Consider the following 19454-nt stretch of genomic DNA (forward strand, 5'->3'; position numbering starts at 1 on the left):
TGATAGCAACTCACAATTATAGTACTTATACCAAGTATCGTTATTAACTACTGTAAGAGATAACTCTAGTGTTGTTGTGAACCCTTTGGCTTCACCGAATCCCTTAGACGACCTGCCTACTTGTCCTGCTCAATCTACCTTCGTCTGAACCCTTTTAGAAGAAGTCTGAGTTAGGTTTGTCACAGTCGGCCCTCTAATGGTTACTCTAGCTAGCTAATATGGTAAGTTCTGTAGCCTATAGCCTTTTTTATAGGGTCTGTAGGGGGGGTCGACCCCTTTTATAGCCCTCCTAAACCTACTACTAGACCGTTAACCTTACTACCTCTAGGGCTATAGGCTTCGGCTCCCGGCCCCTTGCCCTGGCCCTTCTCTTCCAGAACCTCTAGCTTAGCCTATTATAGGCCTGTTAGATAAGGGCCCTTGTGAGGACCTAGGAGGCCCCTAGACCTGCCCTAGTCTATAAGAGTAGTTAATCGAGTTTAGCTTTAAAGTTAGCTAGCCTCTTATTAAGATAGAGGTCGAGGGGTAGTACTTAGGCCTCTGTCTCGAGGCACCGGATAGGGGTGGCCTTGTAGGCCCTAGTAACTACTCAAAGGGCCTTATATTAGGCCTTTGATAGTTCCCTAGCAGGGCCTTCCGGCTTACCCCTTGGCTTAGTAGGCTTATAGAAGTTCGAGGCCCTATAAGCTAGGGCGCTATAGATATACTTGGTATAGACCTTGCGGGCCTGTAGGAGGCCGGGGCCCTAGGTCTTCGTAGCAAGTCTAGTTAGGGTAAACTCCCAGGTTTCTAGCTTCTTAGCTACCTTTACATAGTAGGGGCCCTACTATAGCCTTTAGTCTAGCTAGACCCTAAGGAATCTAGCTGACTTTGACAGGGCTATAGTGGTAGTACCCCCTCTAGGCTATAGGAGCTCTAGTGGTCGCGACTACTGTTTCCGGCCCCTATTAAAGTAGATAAGCTCGCACTTTTCTAAGGCAAAAGCTATACCCCGGGTTCTCGCCTACTAGAGGCAGGCCTTCTAGGCCCTCCGTAGCTGACCGTTATAGGCCTCCTTAGCCCTCCTAAAGGCTAGGAGGTTAGTATCGTTAGCAAAGCCTATCAAACTGACTATAGGGCTAGCCTAGCAAATGGCCTGGTAAAGGGAGGCTATATAGAGGATAAATAGTATAGGGGAGAGGGGTAACCCCTGTAGGACCCTAGCCCTTACTACTATATCCTCCGTTTCCTAGCTATCGAAGTAAATGATAGCTACCTTATCCTATAGCTACTCTCTGACCTAGACTACTAACTACCTTAGGAAGCCCTAGCTCTGTAAAGTGGCTAGTAGCTAGGTATAGTTAATAGTATCGAAAGCCCCTAAGATATTAAGCTATAAGAAGAAGGTAGCTGCTCTATACCTCTAGGCCTCCTAGACCTAAGCCGTAACAAGCTAGATAGCTAGTTCTATAGACCTATATTCCCGGTTACCTATCTATTTAGCTAGTGGAAGCCTATAGGCCTCTATAATAGCTATTACCTTCCGGGCGACTATAGCCTCTAGCACCTTACCTACTATTAGTAAAAGCGCTATAGGTCTATAGCCACCTAGGGTAAAGTAGGCCTATAGGGGTTTGCCAGGCTTACAGAGGACCACTGTCTTAGCCCTTTTAAACCGGACTAGGAAATAGCCGAGCTGTAGGCTTTCCGAGGCTAGTATAGCTAGTATCTAGTAGAGCGGCTGCCTATAGGCCTTTAATGGACCTATAGGGAGGAGGTCCTTCCCTAGGGCTTTCTATAGGGCTACCCTAGCTAGTACTACCTTAACTTTGCCTACTATAACCTCTTAGCTTATTTCGAACTTTAGCTCCTAGTGGTCGTTTAGATCTAGGTCGTCAATATCCGACAGGTCTGCTTCTAGGTTCAGAAAGAACTTATCGGCTAGTGCTCTAGCCTTCTATTGGTAGGTTATAAGCCCTCCTTCGAAGGCCGGGAGCTTTAGAAGGTTAACTAGTAGGTAGCTTTGTAGCCTTGCCTACCGCTCTGGTCTCTATAATAGGTCCGGCTAGTTAGTTACCTCCCGTAACGTAGCCCTCTAGCTCTTGGTCTTCGCGGCCGTAATAGTCTTAGCCTGGTCCTATAGGGCCTGCCGAAGTGCTTCCTATATATAGGGGTTTAGGGTGCCCCTATAGGCCCTCTCTGCCTCCTTAGCCCTCTTTCGGGCCTCTCGAACCTCCTTTATCTACTACCAAGCTCGTTTGCTACCCGTACTAGCCTCCTTTGCCAGGGCCGAGACCGTAGCTATCTCTTCAAGGGCCTCTATAAGCCTGTCGAAGGCCTATAGAAGCTCCTCTAGGCCCCGGAAGATAGGCCCGGCCCGGGCCGATGCCTATCTACTAAGCCGGAGTAGGAGGTAGGCCGCCTTAGCCCGCGCGACCTCCTTGTCTAGGCTCTTCTAGTCCTACCCTTTACTAGCTAGCACAGGCCCGTTAGTCCCCTATAGGGAGACATTTAGGGCCTGTAGGTAGTGGTCGGATTTCCTACGTTCCGCGATATCCCTATAGGTCGCTTCTAGCCCGGTCGAGGCCTAGAATAGGTCTATCGTAGAAGGCCGGCCGCGTTGGTCCCCCTAGGGGGCCCTAGTAACCTAGCCGTAGGGCGTATATAGGTTGAGGTCCTACTGGTCTGTAAGGCTAAAGAGGTCCCTAGCCCCTAGGCTAAGCCTGTCAAATAGGTCCTAGACCGGGTGGTAAAGGTTAAAGTAACCTATAAGAACTAGGGGGTGGGTTGGCCGAGGTAGGGCTAGCAGGTCCTATAAGAGGGCCTGCTCCCCCTTGTTATTATAGACTAACTAGAGCCCGAACCCCCTCTCTCCTAGGGCCGGAAAGGTTACCCTATACCAGTTCTCCTCTGCCGAATAGTCTTACTGGCTAACTAGGAAGCGCTTGGCCACTAGAATAGCCGCCTTGCCTTTAGGCTTGTAAACTAGGTGGTATTTCGAAGCCCGGGGGCAGTATATTGACCCTGTAAACCGGTTAATCTACGGTTCCTAGATAGCTAGTAGGTCGTATTTGGCCTCCTCTAGTAGGACCTCGAGGGCCTGTTTGTTGCCTTAGGTGTTCTACTAAAGGATCTTAATTTGCATTCGAGGTAGCCAGGGCAGAGGATAAAGGTACGGTGGTGGTAGTAGGCTCTATAGCTATTACCCCCTTGGCTAGCTGCGAGAGGGAGGGGGTTCCGGGCTGCAGAAAGGAGATACGGGTCTGTCGGGCATCGAACAAGGCACTCCTGGCCGCCTGTTAGGCTAGGGTAGGCCTCCTACAGGGGCGTTTAGCCCCGGTTTGGTAGTGGTCGTCATCCTCCGGCTGGCTGTTGAACTCGAAGGCTACCTTCTGGTGTGGTTGCTCTGGCGGTTGGAAGGTCCGGGGTCTATATTGGTAGGCCTCCTTGGCTTTCTCCTAGGCTTCGACTTTCTTCAGGCAGCCTCTATACTAGGCTATATAGGGGCCCCTACAGGCCGTACACCTGCAAGGGAGTTGGTTAGAGTGGGTAGGGCACTGGGCCTCCCTAGCCTTTCCCCCCTCCTTGTGGGCTTTTGCGCTACAACGGCCATAACGGGCCGGCCGCTGGCAGTACCGCTAGGTATGGCCGAAAGTATTTATTAAAATGTTATATCTAATCTATTATAATCTTAATATTATCAAATATTATCTCTAACTTATAGAATTATATCTCCTTATTAAGACCTTTAATATCCTAATCTTCTAATAGCCACTATTTAAAGATATAAAAGGCTAGAATAGTATTATTAATGGTATTTCTAATACTAATTATACTTATTAACTCTTAATTATAAAGGTCTAAAATCTCTAGTTAATAAAATACTATAATTAGTATTCTAAACTAATACTTAGAAAAGAGGAAAATACTAACCTTCTTCTTCTTATCTATTTTAACTATTAAGATCTTAAACCACCTATTTAATATTATAAATATATATCCAGTCTTATCTGTATTCTAATAACTAGATATGGTAATTTTAAAGCTTTTAATAGTATCTTTAAGCTTATTAAAGAACATCTCTAGTTCTTCTATCTATTACTTAGCCAAGAGTTAGTTTACTTTAACTAGTTTAAGGAATATTAGCTAAAACTATAGATTATTCTATTCCTAACGTAACTACTAGTACTTACTAATAGAAAGGTAAGGAGGATTATAATATACCTATAAGCGGTTAGTAGTATCTTAGAGAAGATGTTTAGTAGTAAGAGAACTAGATTCGATAAGCTAGTATATATATCCTTTAAAGGCAGAATCTTTGTCGTTTCGAAGCGACTAATGTCTTCTAACTACGTTACTACTAGTAGCTAGAAGTCTAGTATCCTTTAACGACTTTAAGTGCTAGCTAACCTAGGTCTTTCTAGTCTTAAATAGTTAAGCTATATACTATATACTAGGTTCCTTTCTATAAGGTAAACGGCTAGTTTGGTAGCAAGTTTAAGCGGCAAGGAGCTATTTGGTAGCCTGTATACTAGCCGGTTCCTAGATTTGGTCGATTAGAGGCATTGTATATAGGAAAGTAGGTTAAACTAGGCTTATAGCAATGGTTGTATCTTTAAGTATAGGGAGTTGGCTAGTAAAATTGGACACGGGTTTAGACGCGTACCTGTCTGGCCGTATCTAGGCGTCCGGAGGTTTTGGTCTTACCTGTCGGGAGACAGGTAGTAGTCCTGAACTAATTAGTTAGTAACTAACCACCAGGTATGTATAGATCAGTGTTAGGCTTGGCTTTGTAACGCGGGTTCCAGGATATAGGATTAGCACCTACCAATCACTTAGTATGGAGCTTAGGTCAGTTTTACAGTTACTACATTAATCAATCAATGTTAGCGGCTAGTTTTAGTTATGTTTAGTAACATTTTGAACGTGTTTAGTCAAGTATCAGTTTTACTTAAACAATATCCCCCTTTAATAAGCAATGGCCAGACCAAGTGCGAGGGGGTTAGACAGTTCATATACAAGTACTCCTTAGAGTAGCTGCTAGTGATTCTAGACACTGATTAATTACCTAGAAACAGAACTTCACACCAAAAGATAGATGTCAGAAGCTATAGAGCTTCCAAACGTATTAGCCACGCATTTGCCACAGCTGTATAAGGCTGTTTAACGCATTGGCCAGTCCCTTTATCTATAAATACTACTCTTTTTGTCTCCTTTATAGATAGTTTCAACAAGGCACTCTTTTCCTTCGTATAGCCACCTACTACAGACTGCTTTTAACGCTCCCAGAAGCTTATCATTACATTCGGCAGTTATAAGCCCAGTGCCTTAACTACTCCTCTACCGATGTATCTTTAATATTAGTGGTAGCTTTTTCTATTACGAACTCTCTTACCTTACTTTAATACGCTTTCAATGATGGATCTGTCTATTATATCTAAGATCCTAGTCAAGACTTTTATATACCTTATAAGGCCTAGTTCCTAGAACTTGTAGTATATCGAACTATAATTATAGGCTAAATTCGCCAGTATATAAGGATTTGTTAACCTTAATAGCGACTGTAAGCCAGATCTAGAAGTTCTGTAGCGCCTAACCTATAAGCAAGCTAGAGATAACCTTATCCTAGCTTCCTAGGAGTAACTCCTAGAAGGATTGTCGTCCTCGATATCTATAGATTTAATGCCTTCTAATGTAGCTATTATAGCCGAATTCGCGTGACTATAAGACTTTTTTTATGAAGATATCATATATACCATAGACGTTAGCAGGTAAATAGGATAGCTATAACGCTAGCTAGCGTATACCGTAGATTCTAAACTCCATAAAGCTATAAAAGCGTATAAGAAGAAGGATATTAACCTTATTAGGGGGATTATCTAGGCGCTTTACTCTATACTTATACTATCCCTCATAACGCTCTATATGATAGTTACTATATAATATATAGCTAGTCTTAATGTAGCTAAGCGTTTAGGAGTTAATCTATAGTACTAGATTCGTAACTTTAATGTTACCTTCTAACGAGCTATCTAATACGACATTCTGGAAGTATAGGATATGTAAGGACTTTACACCTTTCTTAATGTTATTGCTATATATATCTTACTAACCTAGGTAGCGAATAAGAGGATAAAAATCAAGCTTATTAATAGTATAGGATAGCTACTTCCGGAGCTTAATATCCTTATTACGATAGTTAAGATCCTAATTAATAACGACGTATAACCTAGAGTCTCTTAAAAGGATAGAATCTTCTTGACAACCTATATACTAATACTTCCTATAGCTTAGAAGAGTAGTAAAGAGAGAGGTAAAGACTTATATAGAGACTCTTGTAACGGTTAGTAGCGTAATACGAGATATCCCTATAAGCGTCTAAGATATCTATAGGATCTAGTAGACTATTATATACTTAAGTAAGCTATCTATAGTAATAAGCAACGCTTATACCTTTCTAATAAGGAGTATAAAAGGATTTGCTAAGAGCTCGATAAGCCAAAGTAGGCTAGACTAAAAAACTAACTTATTGCTAAGTAAAGGGAGCTATGCTATTCTAGGTAGTTAGGGGTAGAATACCTTAGTTCCCTTAATACGTTAATTATTAGCCTTTAACTACTTAGTAAGCTCTTGACTTACTATAGGACATTTAGTATAGTTGCTCTATAGCGCTATCTACTTTTGGAAAGCACTTTACTAGACTTATATAGTACGATCTACTTAGTTAATAATAAGAAGTTCCTTTTACCTAGGACGTTTATTAAGGTAGAAGATCCTAAGTTCGTTAAAATAGGTATAATAACCTTTCCTATTAGTAAGAGGGGCACTTAGGTAATGAAGAACGTTCTAGATAGACTATATAGACTATATACTAAGAACCTAATACTTAAGGATATTGCTATCGTTAAAGGATTCTATATTAACATTATCTTAGAAGCTCCATTACTTAAGGTAAGCGCTTAGTATTATAGCTTAGATTGCTCTCTATGTTTTAGAACACTAGAAAATAACATTATACTTTATAAGTTAGAACGTAAGTATAATCTTACCTTCCTCGAATATAAGCCACTTTCTTACTACCTAAGCTTCCTAGACTATATCTTAATTAGTAAAGCAGGTATCATAAACGTTTATATATCCCTATAGAACGTGTTTACCATATATAGTAGAAGGTCCCGGATATAAGCGTTACCTACTATAAGAGAGGATACCAAGGATCTTTAGCACTTAAGAGCTAGCTACCTTGGACTAGAAGCATTAAAAGCACTTATTAATGATGCTAGAAATGTCTATATCAAAGGGACAGCGTACATTAAGTACAAGAGCTACACTTGTACTTATATAAGCAAGGTCATCTCTAGGAAAACACTACCTAAGCAGAAGTCTATACGCCTATTCTAGCGAGTAGCCTAGGATCTATTTGACTATTCTAAAGCAATTAATATATCGCGATAACTACTTATAATTATTAATAAGTATAGTAGGAAGCTCTTCCCTTTTCTCTTAATGATAAAGTCGCTAGACTAGATTATAGGAGTTATCTGGAACTTCGAGAGCTAGGTAAGACGCTAATATAGGCTTACTATCTATAAGATTAAGTAGGATAATGATATTATAATGATTAGTTTAGCAGGGTATATATTAATATGTTATTAGACTTAGGCTATAGAAAGCGGTATTAATCTTAAACTCTTACCTTTATATACCTACGAGCTTAATAGACTAGCAAAGCGAGTAGGGCAAGAACTAATCTTACACTTAATTAAGATGCTTAATAGCGCGAATCTGCCCATAAAGCTCTAGTTAGAAAGTATATAAGTAGCGGCGTACTTATATATAATAAGCCTAAGCCGTGTTTACTTGTTTAGAACTCCTAACGAAGTACTCTATAGCTAGTTTAAATAGTATTTTCGCTAGTATAAACCTAGCTTGATAATTATATCAACTAGTAACTTATATTTAGACTAAAGTAATATCTTTATATATAGATATTAGGTATATATTCTCTATAAGGATAAGAAAGCTAAGTAATATATAAAGAACTTTAAGGTACTACTATATAGGCTAATAAGGTATCTTATAAGATATCATATATTTAATATCTATTGTATTTAGATACCTGAGCTTAATAGGGTTATTATAACTTATAATATTTACTTCGATAAGAAGACTTTTTACTATCTAGGTAAAGAGCAGCCGATAGAGTTATTATTAGCGGTAGCAAGCTAGGAAGTTAATTAATTTGATCTTGGCAAAGATTCCTAGGATATTAACCTTCTCTAGGAAGCGTTATAATAGACCTAGCAATTAGTAGAAGACTTTATTATAGTAACTTGGCCACCTCTATCGTAAGAGAGTCTAGCGGTAGACCGACCTCTCTAATAGGGTTAAGACTTAGGGATAAGAGAGCTCTCTAATATATAGCCTATAAGCGAGCAATTAGTTCTAGAGACTCTTATAGCAAAGATATAAGCAATAGACGAACTTACTAAATGGATAGAGAGCTTTAGAGGACTTTTAACCCCTAAATATATACCTAAGCCCTTGGTAACTTGTCTTATACCGGCTAGTAAAGGGGATGTCTACTAGGAAGTAAGAGGGTTTAAATCAGGGCCTTCCTAGTCGCTAGCTAGCTAACTAAATGCTAGGGAGAGCAGGGGAGCCGTCAAATCTAACGGAGGAATACCTTCTATAGAAGAATCTAGCATATGTAATGACTAGATAGAAGAGCTAGGAGCTAGGGATAGTACTACTAATATATTATACCCTACTATAGAACGGGAGGAATAGAGCATTAAGCGAAGTCTAGATTAGCTAACGTATTCTCTAGAACGTAAGAGCAAAGGAGGAGTTACTTAGCAACCTCCTACAAGGAGAGGCAGAGGTAGGAAGAGGGCTTATAAGCCTAGGGACTCTATCTAGTTAAGTGAAAGGCTATAAAATAAAGAGAAGATCAATTACTACTACTCCTTTATCTATATAATGAATGAACTCTGGTAATAGTTCTATAAGACTTACCTACCTAATTAATAGGAAGCTTACCTAGGAGACTAGAGCTTTCGAACGATATATATAGTATTTATTACCACTATTTAATAGAAGGATACTATATGCCCTAGAGTAGCCCTAAATAAGTCGTATTAGTATATTAACGATCTCATTCGTGTTTCTAATAACTAGTAAGACCTATATAATTACCTATTAGAATAATAGTTTAAAGACACGGCTCGCGAGGAGATATATAACTTAGAGAGTAGAGGAACGTAGAAGATTGTACTACGTAAGTAGGCAAAAGTATAACCTATCCTATTAAAATAGGTCTTCGCGTATAAATTTAATAAGAACGGTTTCTTAGAAAAGTATAAGGCAAGGATTTATATATAAGGTGATCTATAAGATATTAGCTTAGTAGAAAGTATATATATAGCTACTCTAGCCGCTTAATCATTCTATGTAATGATAGCGATCGCTATATACTTCGACTTAGAAGTTAAGTAGTTCGATATAATGTAAGCGTTCCTTAACGCTAAACGACTAGAAGATAATTCTATCGTCTACAAATTACTAGAAGGATTTAAGTAGCTAGGGAAATATATAGAGTTATAGAGAGCTCTATATAGCTTAAGAGACTTGCTACTCTTATAATATAAGGAGTTCTATAAAACGCTATTAGATCTAAGTATAGAACTATCAGGCAAAGAGAAGTACCTCTTCCTAAGCTATAATAAACGAATCATCCTAATCTTCTATATCGACGACTTCTTAGTCTTTTTCTATAAAAGTAACGCTATAATAGCCGAGCGTATAATGAAAGGAATTAAAGCTCGATACGACGTCTATAAGCAGGATAATGTCAGTTAGTTCCTTAGCATTAGGGTAATTCGAGACTAATCCATATATAAGATATAGTTAGTCTACGACCAATATATTAGAAAGGTAGTAAGAAGATATAGGCTAGATATACCTAGTATATATAAGCTAACTCCCTTAAGCTATAAAGAACTTAAGAAGTTCGAAAGGAGCGCTATTAGTACGTAGATCAAAGAGTATTAGGAGCTTATCGGATTAATCCTATATTATATAGTTATACTATATCTAGACGTTATATATACCTATTTAGTACTCTCTTAATACCTGACTAACCTAGGACTAGACTACTTATTAGAGGTATGGCAAGTAGTAAGATATCCATTTAAGAGCTCTTGCCTATTAATCTAGTATAAAGGCAAGCAAGCGCTAGGAAGTCCGATGCTTATAATTACTAGGGACGCTTTGTATATAGATAATCTAGATACACGATGTTTGTCATAGGGATATATCTTCTTCCTATTTAGAGATCCTATTATATAGAAGGCGTCGTACTAGGATACTATTATAATATTAAGCATTAAAGCAGAACTTCTAATACTCTCCCTTATAATAAGAGAGGCTATAGCACTTGAAAGGCTATTTATAGACATAGATCTTAAGCTTAGGGAACCCTAGAACATCTACTATAATAATTAGCAAACGATTAGACTAGTAATAGCTAAGAACAAACGTATTAATACTCACCTATGGTATATAGACATCTATAATATATAATTATACTAAGAAGTAGTAAAAGGAACGTTTAAAGCTATATATTTACTAACTAGTTAGATGCTAATAGATAGGCTTACTAAACGACTTAGCTAATAAGCCTTTGAGCATTAGAGGGCTCTCTTTAATCTTTAAGATATTAGTTATAGGCTTATATAACTAGGGGGTAGAAAATAAGTTAAATTCGCTAAATAAAATACCGCCTAATACTCCTTATCTATTACTATTAGCCGTTATTAGGATTAATAGCCTTGCCCTTACCTTTATCCTAGCCAGGTAATGATATAGCGCCCAATATATCATTAGACATGCTAATATAAGTATTACGAGCCTCCTTAATCTTGCCTAACTAGTAGAAGATATTATATATAGAGTAGGCAATCTTTATAAAATATACAAGTTTAGCCTTATGAAGCTTATACTCCTCTATATTACCTATACTAGTATATTTAAGGTTATTCTAAAGAACTATATATAACTTCTTAAGATCCTATATATATCTATTAGCGATTTGCCTATATATTAAAGGTAGAGGTTTAGGATCCAAAGACTTATAAAAGCCTTAGCTCTACCTAGTAAAGCCTTTATTAAATCCTTTATTAACCTAACGTAAGAAGTAAGACTACTATTATAGTTAGTATAAGTATCGTAAGAGCTATTAGACATATAGGTAATTAGTATATATATCTTTACACTCATAGAAACTATAGGTATAATAGTAGTAGTAGGAGCTAGCGCTAGAATAATCGTAATATTTACTAAAAGAACGTCCTACTAGAGCTAACTATATATATATTCTATAAGGTACCTTACAAAGCTTACTAGCTATAATATTACTATATTTAGTTAGCTTAAACGATCTTAATATAACTAGTAAAGCGCTAGAAAACTATAAAACTAGTATAAAATCAATCGAATAAAGATAATAGAAATACTTATAGTTCAGAAGCTTTAATATACTTATACTTTTAAGGTATTATAAGAGTAGAAGTCGACTTACTAGTAATTATAATATTCATAATAGGTATACCTAATAAGTTATCTATTAATTTAAATATGAAAGGCATTATCTTATTATTACTATAATTAAAACTAGGAATACTATTACTACTATAGTTATAATAGCTATATTTAATCTATAGCTTTAAAGGAATTACTCTACTATACTTAACTCTTTTAGACTTCCAAATACAGAAGGTAGGCCCTCAAAGGAGCTATCAAGGTAAGAGCGATAAAAGACATAATACTAAGAATAATATTACTATAAAGCGTAGTTAAACGACTACCACGTTTAACTAGGGGGTATGTCGGAAGCTATAGAGCTTCTAAACGTATTAGCTACGCGTTTGCTATAGCTATATGAGGCTGTTTAACGCATTGGCTAGTCCCTTTGTCCATAAATACCACTCTTTTTGTCTCCTTTGTAGATAGTTTTAACAAGGCACTCTTTTCCTTTATACAGCCACCTACTACAGACTGCTTTCAACGCTCCCGGAAGCTTATCACTACGTTCGGCAATGGACCAAGCAAAAGATATCAAATACGAGTAGTTATTCGCATTCTCGTACTCCTTGTTTCGTTCATTGAAGCTTCAACCTCTTACCACCAAAACACATAGCTCCGCGAAGCCTGCAACAGGTACAGTAAACCGCGGCGCCGACTGCCTGTTGACAGACGCCCTCTCCTTGACACCAACACTTACCCGAGGATCCGCATTAGTCGCTTTTCCTAAATGACGCGGCTTCGCCGCGCTCACACAGAATCCCGGAACGGGTGTAAGGAGTGCAAGCGCCGGAAGGTCAAGGTATGTAGGTGTCCTAATTAAGCCTGAGAAGAAAAGCGAAAAGATCTGCCGAGCTAGGCGTGCTAATCATCGGGTCTCCTTCCAGTGGGACGAGATCCGCCCATCCTGCTTCAACTGTAGCAGATATTATGGCGTGTTGTGTAGCTTCGGAACTGATGATCTCCGCTCGTCAACAGTGTCTGGCTGTGGTTCCGCTAGACCCCCCCCAACCTGATTCGTACGTCGTGTTACTATTTCTGCCCAAGATGTTTCGAAAGCTGAATCATCGTAATGTAGTAGTAAACCCTCCCTCAAGTATTCCCCTCTCCCAGACGACGTGTTCCGCGCACTCTCTCGTCTGGGCCGCTTCTTTGAGTAGGACGAGCTCCTCGACGTTTGGGCCACACAAGTTGCCTAACATTCCGACGTCAACATCGAGGTCGGCGCCGTCCTGCTATGGCCGTTTTTCATCCCTGGCAGCATCGTGGGTCGACCATTAGCATCGCACCTGGCCGGCACCACCACCACTCTCCCGACGGGGACGGAGCCGAGGAGAACCAGTGCGATTCCGTACGCCAGACCTCGCCGTGATGATGTGGCTATGGTAAAAAAACAAAAGGACCACACTCGACACGATAGCAAACTGGGCGCGCGAGGGAATCGCTGTGGCCGCTGACGTTCGGGCTGGCATGCTGCACTGCGCGGTGGAGATGATGCACCTGTTCGACGCCGCGGTACGACCAGGACCGGCCGGGCACCTTCTTCCGCGGGCGTCGCCGCGGCAGGCCGACGTGCTCATCGTCACCCGGCACGGTGACCAACAAAGATGGCGCCCGCGCTGCGCCAGGCGTGCGACCAGACATGCCGGACCCCCCGCTGGGTGATTCAGCATGGGCAGCTGCGCCAACGGCGGCGGCTGATTACTGACTACCACTACAGCTACAGCTACAGCGTCGTCCGCGGCTGCGACCGCATCGGCCCGCCGTCGACATATACGCCCCCGGCTGCCCGGCCACCGCCGAGGCGCTCATGTACGGCATGCTGCAGCTCAAACGCGAGGTTAGGAATACGAAGACGGCTCGTATGTGGTACCGCAAGTAGGCTCCCATCGGATCGGCTCGATACCTTTATCAAATGGGTGGAATGATGGACTTATTACGGATGAATAGCCATGGACGCGGATAGATGAATCGATGTGGTTGAAGCTTAGGCTCCCGGCAATACCAAGCCCACGAACCTAGGTGCTTGACCTAATTAGTGGCAGCACAGTCCGAACGTCAATCCAGAAAAGCGGGCAATCACCATATTCTTCCCAGAGGGTGCAAAGCGTGTTCTGCATTGAGGACATGTCGTACGCCTCTATTCGTGACAAGAAATGCAACGCAAGCCCTGCTGGGGGCAGGGGCTAACAATAGGAGAGCTTCCCGTCATCTAACGACAGGAAGCGAAGCGAGCTCTATGTCCCATCCATGCTTGCGACAGGCAAGCCGAGCCCCCCTCGTACCGGGCAGGCACATGTCATGCTCAAACCCTTCTTCATGCACGCAAGCTTTAAGTCATCGCTAAGAGAAGTAATAAAAAAAAAAAACCAAGGCGCTATTTCCCCAGCAACCCCCCAAAAAGAAACACCAACCGTCACCACGGGCGAGGATCCCACCAGCCTTAGCAGCAGAAAAGAAAAACAAACTACAATCTTGCTCTTCACCCGCCCAAGCCGCCGTGAGCGGGCCAGTCACAGCGGATCGGGGATGTGGTCCTCGACGGCGCTCAGCGCTGCCAGGTTGACCTCGCCCATGCTCAGCACGCCACCATTGGTCGTACCCGTGCCACCTCCCCCGACCCCGGCAAGGAGCGCCACACACTCAATGACGTCCTCAGGCTCGAGTAGGTGCCAGCGGGCCAGCGTGACTTTGGTGCTCGCGCCCACCGTGACTGTGAAACATTGCTCCGTCTCCACCTCGGGCTCCGTCTGGCCCTTGGCGGGCTCGAGCAGCCCGTTGAGGGCGCGGAACATGTCCTCGTCGGTGAAGTCATCCCCCATACAGAGGACGAACTCGATCTTATTCGGAGGCGCGTCCTCGCCGGTGGCGGCTTCGCCTGCAGAAGCGGCTTTTCGGAGCTCCGCGTTGTACGTGTTGACGAGACGCTTGGCGATCTCCCCCTTGTTGATGAAGGTCGGACGAACCTCGAGATTAGCCTTGCCGGCCATGACCTCGACGTCCCACTTCCGGCCGACCGTATTGTCCAGCTCGTGGTGGCACTCGCGCGCCATGTGCACTCCCTGCTCGGGGTCGGCCAGGCGGTAGTGCCAGGTGAGAGCGCACCGCTTCTGCTCGATAAAAGATCCTGCACCGCCGGTTAGCAAATCTGAAGGATTGTGGATAGATTTCCCCAATGGACAAAAAGGGCAAAGCATACCGGGCACCCTGTCGGTGTACTTCTGGAAAACTGCGAGCACCTCCTTCTGCCAGCCCATATCAAACTTGTCGGCAAGGTTCTCCCACTCAGTGGCGCCTGGCTGCCTCATGAAGCTGCCGTGCTCTGCGCTGAAGCCAAGCTCCTTGATGTGACCAAGGTGTTGAGTAAGGAACTCCTGATCGCGGCCCGAGATGATCCAGACGGCATTTCGGGGATCCGCAGCCAGCGCCTTCAGGCTGGTGATGACGCGCTCCGAGGGAATTGCGGCACTCGGCTCCCGGACTATGGGCGTCAGCGTGCCATCATAGTCGAACATGAACAGCCGTTTCTTGGCGGCGCGGTACTTGCGGAGCATGGCCGACCGGTCAAGGAGAGGCGTGACGGTTACGCTCTTTCTGCTGCCGAGGATGGTGATCAAACGGCGCAGGAAGCCGGCAATCCAGAACTGCACATTCTTGCTGGTGACATGAGAGAGAAGGCTCTGCTCCATGGCCTGGCGCCTGTCCTGCGGCATGGTGAGGGCATTGTTGATCTGCTCGGCCACGGCAGTGAGGTTCCAGGGGTTGATGTGAATGGCGTCCTTCAGCGAGCCAGCAGTGCCGCTAAACTCGGAAAGAATGAGCGGGCCTGCGGACTGGCGCTGGCAAATCACGTATTCCAGAGACGTGGTGTTCATGCCATCCCGCACCGAGGTGATGAGGCCGATATCAGCCGCCCGCAGCAGGGCGAAGTACTCATCCTGGCTGATGTACTGGGGATAGTGCAGCACGGGAGAGAAGCCAAGAGAACCGTAGGCGCCGTTGATTTTCATGACCAGCTCGTTGACGCGGCTCGAGATCTTATTCTCGGCGTCCTCCTTCTCCTCTTCGATGTTGGTGGGAGAAGTGACCTGGATGAGAACCACCTTGTCACGCCACTCGGGGAACATCTCGAGGAATCGCTCAAACGCCATGAGCTTCTGTGCAACCCCCCGGACGCTGTCCAGACGATCGCGGCCGACAATGATCTTCTTGCCGGCGTACATCTTCTTGAGGGCCGCGTACTTCTCGGTGACCGAGTCGGTCCATGCGAGTCGGGCGACCTTGGTGGCGTCAATGCCAATGGGGAAGACGCCAACTTCAACGCGGGATCCGTAGGCGTCCACGCCGGTGCTATCGGAGGGGAAGCCGAGGACGCGCGTGCAGCAGCTGGCAAAGTGCCGGGAATAGCTGTAGCTCTGGAAGCCAACCAAGTTGGCGCCCAGGACGCCCTCCAGAACCTCCTTGCGCCGCGGGAGGCAGCGGAGGAACTCACTGCTGGGGAAGGGGCAGTGCAGGAAGAATGCGATGTACATGTGCGGGACGCGCTGCCGCAGCATGCTGGGGAGCAGCATCAAGTTGTAATCGTGAACGATGACAATGTCGCCCGGCTTGTAAATCTCGAGAATCTTGTTGGCAAACTTCTGGTTCATGCGGAAGTAATCGGCCCACTGCACCCGCTCAGCGCGCCCGTCCGTCGGCTCATGTTGCTTGTAGTGGAAGAGAGTGTAGAGTTCGTGCTCGGCGTAGCGCCTCCATCGGGCCTGGTCCCTCAGCCGGATGCCGTCGTCGTGGCCCTCGGCATCGTCGGCGAGCCAGACGGGAACAGTCTTGATGTTCTTATTGTGCGACAGCTGGTTCTCCAGGCGCTGCATGTCCTCCTTTGGGATCCACAGGCCGTCCACCACGGGAGGCGTTGGGGGACGCTTGGCGTCCACATGGACGGGCACGGGCTTCGAGAGGACATTGAGCGGGCGAACATTGAGCGTCGTGCTCGGCGGAGTGTCCGGCGGGGAGATCTCGGCCGACTGCTCGATTTCGCCAGTCCACGCAACAACCGTGTGGTTCCAGGGCGAATCGTCGGAGGAGAGGTACGAGAACGAATCAAATAAGGCCGATTGGCCCCGGCGCGGAGTCAATTCCTGGGGGAGAAACGATGACATCAGCCCCACCATCGATCCAGGCTTGGCAAACGATTCCGTATCATTGAGGGGCACATGGGCCTATGGAGAACTGAAAGGAAAGGGACAGAACAGAAAAAATAAACATACCCAGTCGGCACCCTTGCGATACTTGAGAGAGTGTGGAATATTGAATGTAGCCGAGATGATGTTCCCAGTGAGCGCCAAATCTGGGGAGATGGCTCGAATCTCGGCCAAGGTCTCCCTAGTGGGTGTGCTGAAAACGCCGTCCGGGGGATTGCTGGAGGAAGAAGGACCGTCGGCAGGCCCTCCCATGGCCGCAATGCTCACGCGACGCATATAGTTAGAGCCCTCTTGTCTGCCGACTTCGAGCTTGGTCTCGAAGGACTGGCCCTCTTGGTTCGTAGCATCGGGGGCGGGCGATTCCGCGATCGCATGGTCGACGTCGCGCCTCGAGAAGTAGCTGGCTTCCGGTTTACCACTCTCTCCGCCATCGGCGCCCGACTTGGCCCTCGTCTCGGCTTCGTAGGTCCCGTGCGCGATGCCAGGAGTGACGGGCACACCGACAACAGAAGGGCGAAGGTGCGGCGGAAGACCCGACTCGGTGCGTTCCGGAACCCCAGGGCGCGGGGCACTGGGCTCGGCGGGATCCGCGTTGCGGGCGCCTTCTGAGGCGCCTCCCTTTTGATCCATGCTCACGATGTTGGGAGAATTCTCGTCAAGTTCTGTGAGAGAGGGAGATCGGGAAGTGCGCCGCCAACGGAGATGCAGAGGGGAATGGCGCGGTAAATAAAGAGCGTGGTCGAGAATCCACGAACAACGTCAGCGGGGCAGATTGTAGCGGGGACTTGGGCTGGCCAACTTGGCAGGATCGCAGAAATGACGGGCAACAACGGGGCACAACAAGTTGAAAAGGCCCAGGCCCGCGCGACCGGTGCCACAGAACGAGTGGGTCAACAACGTTTACCCCTCTGGTACCTGACCTTATGTTTTCGGTGGATTGGGCTGGGAGAATGGCACTTTTGATTGCTCAGCCTCTTGTATCTCAGAAGTCTCTCATATTTATAAAGACTAATGGACATGGATATATGATTGTCAATTGTTATCGTTATATAACGACAACTTTCCCCTCGAGGCTCAAAAACTTTACCCTTGCTGGCTGCATGCTGCCGCAATCGCAGGCAGAACATGGAGAGGTGGGCCAAACGGCGGGGCAGGCCAGCGCCGCCAACAGGGTGACGGTTTTCACCGCCTGCTTAACCATTGAACCGCCAGGTGCAGAGCTAGCAAGATCGCTCACAGGGGCAAGGATTCAAGCTTCGGCCTTTTCCCTGGCGCCTCGGGCACCCGTTTTTATCTACAGGAGGCTGGGGGTTGGGCTTGAACATGCCTCCATCATCGTCAAACAGTTCTTTCTAGTTCCAGCCGAATCGTACATATGTACAGTACAAAGGCCGGTTACATTCTGCCGCCACATTGCATGCATCGTCGCAAATCGACGCGAGCTGTTAAAATGATGCTTGGCACGGGTGACCCCGGGCCAAGGGCGGGATAACGGGCCTGAGCAGCGCCCTGGGAGTTTTGCGCAGTCAAGGTACTGTATGTACTCAGATCGATTTTTTGCATTTACCATCTCAACAGGCCACTTCTAAGAACCAGAGGCCAAGCTGACTTTTATTGCACCAGTGTTACTGCAGCACCAATGTGCTATGGCATTCATTACAGTCAACCGCCTTCTGAAGCCGTATCCGGCATTGCAGTACGTACCTTTTGCACGTACGCCATACGAAATGAGTCTTCGATCCAAGCAGAAAACATGCTCGTGAGCGGATGCGCCATTTTTAGTCTTCACGGTCCTTCGCTTGTCCCTCATGTCGTCTCGGTCGCCAGTTGAGCCGACAAATTCGGCCGCAATTCCCCGACGAAGATACTCGAAGCAGCCACTTACCACCTCTTGCAGCTGCACGTCAGGGTCTCTCGCGTGGCCAGATCCTGCGACCCGACTGGTTTTCTGCCGCGATGCAACCCTGAGCCGCCCAGGGAAATGCAAGCCTCTTCCGTCCCTTGGTGTTCTCGTCGGTTGGTCGAGACGTCTAAGCTTTTCCCAATCTGACAGAAAGCGAAAGAGTTATTGGCAATTCTGGTGGAAGCCACAAAGGTTCGGAGGATTGCTTTGCCGTTCCACAGAAGTGACCTCTTACCTGACTGCTCCACCACATTTGCTGTGGCCGCCAAACGCCAAGTCCTCTCCAGCTGCAGCCAGAGGCCGCACCACCCCCCCAAATTTGACGGCCAGATAGAACCAGCAAGAAGCTCAACAAACATTCAATACCCAACATCAACCCATACCCTGCACGAGCGTAACGCGCGTATAGATAACTATATAATTTAAGATATGTACATTCTAACTCTACTACTTAGTTAATGATGCGGGTAATGTACGTAAGGATATTGATAAAAGTTATACTTTTTAGGCTTTTTGAACCGAGGAGCACATTTGATGGGCTGCAGCGCGGTGTCAAAATGGCTCCTATGAAGATTGCAGCCCGCATGTGTAGCATCGTTTCCCAATTTTATATCTCGCCGCAACCTGGACAAGGTTGCTGCAAGCAACCAACCTCAGGGGGTTTAGAGTATAGTGCTGTACATACATACTAATTGGTATCCATACGTATAGGAGGCCCTAGAGGTTCGCTAGTAAGTGGTGTTATGTACAAACTTTACGATAGTCATAAGCATGACAGGGGATCCCTA

The 19454-nt window shown here is 45.2% G+C and overlaps 2 protein-coding genes across 2 annotated transcripts; one reads left to right on the top strand and one right to left on the bottom strand.

Annotated features, from left to right (window-relative positions):
* Positions 1-12799: 12799 nt before the first annotated feature.
* MYCTH_2129465 (uncharacterized protein) lies at positions 12800-13444 on the top strand (the record flags this gene model as incomplete). The annotated part of the gene is made up of 4 exons (XM_003665567.1): positions 12800-12903; positions 12963-13077; positions 13170-13223; positions 13283-13444. 4 exons carry the CDS (start codon positions 12800-12802, stop codon positions 13442-13444), a joined length of 435 nt encoding a protein of 144 aa, XP_003665615.1.
* A 75-nt stretch (positions 13445-13519) lies between these two features.
* On the bottom strand, positions 13520-17523 carry MYCTH_2309547 (glycosyltransferase family 20 protein). The gene is made up of 3 exons (XM_003665568.1): positions 16830-17523; positions 14762-16700; positions 13520-14689 (listed from the first exon to the last, which is right to left on the bottom strand). Exons 1-3 carry the CDS (start codon positions 17391-17393, stop codon positions 14076-14078), a joined length of 3117 nt encoding a protein of 1038 aa, XP_003665616.1. The 5' UTR covers positions 17394-17523; the 3' UTR covers positions 13520-14075.
* Between the last annotated feature and the right edge of the window lie 1931 nt (positions 17524-19454).

Source organism: Thermothelomyces thermophilus, chromosome 5 (genome assembly GCF_000226095.1).
Source record: "Thermothelomyces thermophilus ATCC 42464 chromosome 5, complete sequence".
Taxonomy (NCBI): domain Eukaryota; kingdom Fungi; phylum Ascomycota; class Sordariomycetes; order Sordariales; family Chaetomiaceae; genus Thermothelomyces; species Thermothelomyces thermophilus.

What these genes read in the sequence shown, in the direction of transcription:
- MYCTH_2309547 (XM_003665568.1), bottom strand. Translation starts at nt 17,393, where the DNA reads ATGGATCAAAAGGGAGGCGCCTCAGAAGGCGCCCGCAACGCGGATCCC. An exon ending in ATCGCAAGGGTGCCGACTGG is followed by an intron (nt 16,701 to 16,829) that starts GTATGTTTATTT and finishes TTTCTCCCCCAG; the next exon opens with GAATTGACTCCGCGCCGGGG. An exon ending in GTACACCGACAGGGTGCCCG is followed by an intron (nt 14,690 to 14,761) that starts GTATGCTTTGCC and finishes CCGGCGGTGCAG; the next exon opens with GATCTTTTATCGAGCAGAAG.